The sequence below is a fragment of the Hoplias malabaricus genome, chromosome 3 (genome assembly GCF_029633855.1).
Source record: "Hoplias malabaricus isolate fHopMal1 chromosome 3, fHopMal1.hap1, whole genome shotgun sequence".
Taxonomy (NCBI): domain Eukaryota; kingdom Metazoa; phylum Chordata; class Actinopteri; order Characiformes; family Erythrinidae; genus Hoplias; species Hoplias malabaricus.
This window is the reverse complement of record NC_089802.1, coordinates 12,785,597-12,785,960: the sequence shown is the minus strand read 5'-3', so window position 1 is coordinate 12,785,960 and position 364 is coordinate 12,785,597. Positions and strand designations below refer to the sequence as shown.

At 53.8% G+C, this 364-nt stretch overlaps 1 protein-coding gene across 1 annotated transcript; it reads right to left on the bottom strand.

The window, feature by feature from the left end:
- si:ch73-256g18.2 (small integral membrane protein 36) lies at positions 1–364 on the bottom strand. The gene has a single exon (XM_066662893.1). It carries the CDS (start codon positions 307–309, stop codon positions 1–3), a length of 309 nt encoding a protein of 102 aa, XP_066518990.1. The 5' UTR covers positions 310–364.

Genomic DNA, 364 nt, shown 5'->3' with positions numbered 1-364 from the left:
TTACACAAGTGTACTTCTCTTCTCACGAAGGTCTGGGGTAGGTGGCACATAGTTGGAGGCGGCTGTGTTGTTCTGCTCATTGTAACGGGATGAGGCTGGAGAATTCTGCATCACCACCAGCCGGATAGGAGACTGCTGCTGTGGGGCTGGGGGTTCGGAAATATACTCCTTCGAGGGGTCCTTGCCACGGCAATCATACAGGATGCAAGAGATGAGGAAGACCAGTAGTAGGATCACGTAGCTGGCGATGAGGATGATGAGGTTCAGGGTGACGGGGTCAATCTCCAGGTAAAACTCCATAAGCCCCATGGTGAAGCTTCATCCCGCACGCCACACTCTGAGAGAAACGGGGGCACCATGGACT

Coding starts and splice junctions, on each gene's coding strand:
- si:ch73-256g18.2 (XM_066662893.1), bottom strand. CDS start 309: ATGGGGCTTATGGAGTTTTACCTGGAGATTGACCCCGTCACCCTGAAC.